We start from the raw sequence: 6005 nt of genomic DNA on the forward strand, positions 1-6005 counted from the left end.
ATAGGCTCTGACCAAGATCATACCTCCGTATTAGGGAAAATCGACCTGACTATTTAAATATTTTTTTTTTAAATAAGAAATATCATGAAAATAAACATAGACTCAACAGAAATACAAAATTTAAGTTCTACTTTTAACGATCAAGTGGTTTGGCACCTTCAGAAAGACTTACAAATGCTTATTTTTGTTACTTACGTTCAAATATTGTGATACCTCCGTATTAGGTGCTTTTGGGTCTCAGCACACATATGGGATCGGAAAGGGATCGTCACCGTATCGCCTCGAGCCGTTCAGAATGGTTTGTATTAAACTCCCTACTGCAACGCACACTAATCGGAATAATAACGTAATCGCCTCGCCTCGGAACAGGCTCCGAACTTGAATTCCCGCGCTTACGGCTCATCGTCCCCGCGCTTACGTTTCTCCGTCCCCGCGCTTACGTCTCTCCGTACCCGAGCTCACATCTCTTTGTCCACCCTTTCCCCTTTCCCCTCCCGCGACTTGCCTGCTAAAGACGCCGCCATTCGCAAGGAGTATTTCATTCGTGTTGCGCGTATGTTTTATTTAAAATTTTAAGTTCGATTCAAACACAAAATAACGATGCAAAGGGAGAAACTTATTGAAGAAGTGAGAAAATATCCATATTTATATGACTTAAGTGATGCTAAATACAGCAATACTATAAAAAAGGACGAGGCTTGGAAACAAATAAGTATTACTTTAAAGCAATCTGGTAAGTACCTACTCCTATTTAATTATTTATTTAATGTTTTTCGCGTATGTAGGTATGTATGGGAAATAAAACAGTTGTGATTAATATAATTATAATGAAAAATTTAACTGGAATATCCATTAAGAATTAACATTAATATTTAAAGCTAAAAGCTACTGCCATGGAACTCGTCCGGTAGAAGTTTGAAAATATGTTTTGAACTTTTCACGTACATTAAAAGCGGTAGCCATATGGGCACCACTAATACTTGGTAATTGACTTAACAATCGGTCTTCGCCGAATTCAACTGTAATGTCCTGTTCTGTTCTGTTCGGTTCCTGTAAATTCATCTCAATGTTATATGTCCTCATCATATTGTGTAAAATGCAAGTTGTTAATACCACTTTATCTACAAACTTTGGATGCAATTTAATATTTTTGTTGTAAATCGCAAATTTTTGATATAAAATTCCAAAAGCGTTTTCAACTACCCTTCTAGCTCGTGATAAGCGGTAATTATATTGCCGTTCAGGATCTGATAGTCTCCGTGTATTTGAGCGAGGATATGGTCTTAATAAATATGTCTTCAATGGAAATGCCTCGTCTCCCACAAATACATGTGGCATTGCATGATTAGTTCCTGGTAATGGTTTGTCACATGGAATATTGAATGTGTTTCTTTCAAGTGCCTTTCCAAATGTAGATGATGAATAGATTCCGCCATCGCTGTTTTTTCCATAGGCTCCTACATCAACCGCTATGAATCTGTATTCAGGATCAACTATAGCTAACAAAACAATAGAAAATGTTTTTTTATAGTTAAAAAACAACGATCCACTATTGGGAGGTGCAATTATATTTACATGTTTGCCGTCAATGGCGCCTATGCAATTCGGAAAGTTCCATTTATTTTTAAATCCTTCTTCGATTCCTTGCCATGTGGCTGTAGTTGGTTGAGGTATATGAATTGGCATTAATTTATTTATTATTGCATTGCACACATCTATTACTATCAAACGAATAGTTGATTCTCCTAAACGGAAGCTCGATGATAAATTAGTAAATGTAGATCCAGTTATAAAGTACCTGCAACAATAAATGTATATTTAATATACGTTTTATAATACGTGTATATGTTTATGTGAATGTGTGTGTACGTACTCCCTTTCACACATACATGTGTAACTACATGCGCTTGATATAGTTAACCATGATTTATTTTATTTCAGAATCTGAGTGCAAGAAAACTTGGTTAAATCTTAGAGAGTCTCACCGACGAGCTATGAAGAAGCGTAAAACTAAAAGTGGTCAGGCAGCCCCGACGACGAAAAAGTGGACCTTTGAAGATGAAATGAGTTTTTTAGTACCTCATTACAAAGAAAGAAATACGATCTCTTCGGTTGATGATGATGACGGTTCAGATATTAGCAGTTTCTTGGGTAATGATGATTCACAGAACTCAATAAACATAATTCAGTCTCCAGAAAACTTACAAGCGGAAACTACTCCACTTTCGCCGCGTCCTGAGTCTTCTGCATCTTCAGTTGCATCCAAAATTTCAAAAAAAAAAAAACTTAATATTGAAAAAAATTCAGCGTCACAAACTTTAATGAAATATTTATTAAATCACAACGAAACCAAAAAAGAAGATGAGATAGATACATTTTTTAAGAGCATTGCGGCAACGGTTAAAAAATTTTCAGAATATAACCAAGCTGTTATGAAAAGTAAAATATATAATGCAGTTTCGGAAATGGAGTTAAAAGAAATCGCAGAGAAACAAAGCTATTATAGTTATCGCAACCCTTACATTCCCCAAAGAGAAGATGACATGCCTCGAGGTTATACCACTCTAAATAACATTAGCCACGAGATACAATCAACATCTGGCGCTTCAAACATTCATGATTTTAATATTTCAAACTTAGAAGAAAATGGCGCGTCAAATGCTGACGATCTTGATACTTCAAACAATCTTTAATTTATACAATGATTGTATTTTTGTTGTGGCGCTATTTTTGTTTAATTGCCATAATTTTTGGATTTAATAATATAGTTTTGTATAATAAAAAAATATGTGATTTATGGGTATTTTTTTTTACCTAAACTACAAAAAAGTTGCATTTACTAAAATACTTTACGCAATCACACAAAATATATACACACATACACCAGACATAAAACGTACATCCCCTGTGCACACCTGATCGCAAATGAGGGTTGCGTTCCAAAAGAAATATTTTTTATCGACAGAGGATAAAAATTAATCTATCTTGTAGTTTCGGAACCGAGTATTTTTTTTGTACACTTAAAAAAAAGAACAATAGAGATAATACAAACATTAAAATTATAGTACAAATATTTATGTAGACCAGATTAAAAATTCCAAAATCAAATGCAATTTCTCACCTTAACGTTACAGCTAGTTTTTCTTCGGGCGATATTGTTTCTCTGAATGTTGTATTCTTCTTCCTTATACATTCATCTATAGACTGCAATATGTTATAAAAGAGATATTTCGGCATATGAAAATAAATATAAAATTTCTCTTCATCATCCATCAAATGTTTTTTTATAGTCCGAAATTCCCCTTCAGTACTCCTTGCTTTATTCATACTGTGTACCCAATATCTTTTTCTTTTTTTCTTGCTATTTTCTTTTTCCTCTTCATCAAGTGCTATGGCTATGATAGCCAACTCACGTATTGTAAACCAAGACATAACCGTGCGCTACACTTAACGTTTGGATTCAAACTGATCTGGTGCCAACCAGGTCAGCCAGGGGCCGGCGAGGCGTAAGCGCGGTGTCGCCTAGCCGTAGCCGAGTTGACGTACAGGCGCTGCTGATACGCTTTCGTTATGTGCATACGGTAGGTTGACGCCTGGTTGACAGCGAGGCGAAAGGCGTTACGGTTACGATCCCTTTCCGATCCCATATGTGTGCTGAGACCCTTTACCTTACGACTGTATATCGAATTAATTCGATGTTGTTTGATTGTTCGTTGGTTATTCACAGATGTGAAAAATTATACTTATAAAATGTAAAAATTTCCAGTAGTGATGATTCCATTTCATTCATTTTAAAAATTTCTAACAAATCTGTCCAGTCTTTAATTTAAAAAAAAACTATATTTTAAGTATCCTTGAACCCTTTTCTCATTTTTCTTGGTCACATATTCTTAGGAAGTACATACTTATAAATACTTATAATATAAAGAATAGCAGCTCTTGCGTTTTGTATACGTCTTGGATATCATAGTAATTATGATTATTCAATAGATGGTTTCATACAGAGTGAGCAGCATCGGAGTAATTGCGAAGATCGTAGGCGAGTCCACACAGATCGAGTAGTCTCGTGAATCATTTTCCGCGCGTAGCAGCTCGTGTGAACGTGGCTTGATCAAATAGCGGCTCGTCGTCGTCGGCAAGGAAAATACGTTCACACTGACCGATGATGATGTGCTTTTTGTGGTTGTGGTTCCGGCTACATTTTGTGTTCGAAGGTATACGTATTAGCTAAGCTGGGCACTACACATATTGATATGCATAGGATATAATATTTATGTAGCTCTCCAATCCTTCGATATAAACGCCTTATATACTTACCTACGTTTTAGTTAATGTTAAAATGTTACATTTTTTATAACATACAATATTATTCTACTTGTTACATTTAGTATAATATAATAAACTCCTAGGTACTTGTAGGTACTCTGCGTATTTTAGGTACTAAAATAATTTATACTCTCGAATAAAGCATGTTGTTCAGTTTTTAATATTGATAATACTTTAAAATTTTATAAACTTCTTAAGTAATAGGCAGCTAACATAATTGACTATGTTATTAAAATATAAAACGATAAATTTCCTTCAATCTTTTAATTTATGGCCTTTTTCAAGATAAATATCAAATCACTATAAATATTAGTGAACACATTTTCTATACTAATCTATACTAGTCTATACTAATATTATAAAGAGGAAAAGTTTGTAAGTATGTATGTATGTATGGTTTTCACGCATAAACTACTGGACCGATTTCAAAAATTCTTTCACCATTAGAAAGCTGCATCTTTACTGAGCAACATAGGCTATATTGCATTTTCAAAAAAATTAGAGATCCTTACCAAAAATGCAATAATGTAACCCAAGGTGTAAAAAAATCCTCAATAAAACTTCTGTCATCGCGTGCGCTGCGGAATCTATTGAAGATAGAACAAAAAAATGTTCTACGGTATTATAGAATGGATCAATATCTACAAGAAAGTCCGCGATACCATATGTCCATCTTCAGTAGTTATGTTACTACAACAACTTTTTTACGTTTTCAAAGTAAATAGAAGTGCCGACAGTAATCAAACCATGTTATCAATACACATTATTAATCCTTATCCCATTAAATGATGTTTTATTATAGACTGTTTCAATACCAGCAAAATACTTTTTAAATGAAAAGAATTGGATATTCCATTCAAAAGATATAACGAATTTTTAAAAGTGTCAATCTACAGAAAATAGTAGGTATGCTGTTCGAGCAGGCCGTAGTGCGGGGGTCACGGAGGAATTCTACCAATATGCGTCTTGACGGAACACAGTGGGGTTTTGGTCGGTAGGAATCCGACATAACCCACGGCCCCTCCCCCGGAGGCCGTGGGTATCTATGAAAGATTTCCCCACTAAAACAAAAAAAAAAGGCCGTAGTGCGGGACGGGGTAAAGGTGATTTTCATGTGATTAAAAAATTAAACCTATAGTCCGACCTATAGTAGACTTCACTGTAACGATATCGCTATCTATGCGGGTGAAACCGCAGGGCATTGCTAGTATACAATATATTGAAAACAAAGCTATAGATAGCGTCTAGCGATGAAATTTAATAAAAGAAAGTGGAACTGAAAATTTTTATTTTATATGACGTAAGTGCTATACATTAATAACATTTATTTATTTATTTGGGTACATCGACAGATCGAGCATCATTCCTTAAAAATAAATACAAAGTAAGAATATTCTAATGCTTGACCCTATTATAGATGTACACCGTACAACAGCATTACAAGAAAAACCAAAGATAAATGTAGTCAATGAGGATGTTTTATATAACTAAAGTAAGTATATTTTTGCACTGATACTGATATTCACCACATTCACACTGTTCCATGTTTAAATGTTATTTTTATCACGAGATAAGAATTAAACACGAGCATATTAACTACGTACCTATTATCTCGCGCGACAGCGTATGAGTAGATTTGATTTAACATTTATATCTACTAACATTAAGGTTTATTACTT

The 6005-nt window shown here is 34.4% G+C and overlaps 1 protein-coding gene across 1 annotated transcript; it reads left to right on the forward strand.

The window, feature by feature from the left end:
- Positions 1-237: 237 nt before the first annotated feature.
- On the forward strand, positions 238-2795 carry LOC149482300 (uncharacterized). Its single transcript, XM_089703805.1, has 2 exons — positions 238-733; positions 1942-2795. Exons 1-2 carry the CDS (start codon positions 601-603, stop codon positions 2691-2693), a joined length of 885 nt encoding a protein of 294 aa, XP_089559931.1. The 5' UTR covers positions 238-600; the 3' UTR covers positions 2694-2795.
- Positions 2796-6005: the final 3210 nt, after the last annotated feature.

Source organism: Colias philodice, chromosome 15, assembly GCF_061535455.1.
Source record: "Colias philodice isolate Cphi_HAF_F1 chromosome 15, ilColPhil1 Martin Lab GWU primary, whole genome shotgun sequence".
In the NCBI taxonomy this organism is placed as follows: domain Eukaryota; kingdom Metazoa; phylum Arthropoda; class Insecta; order Lepidoptera; family Pieridae; genus Colias; species Colias philodice.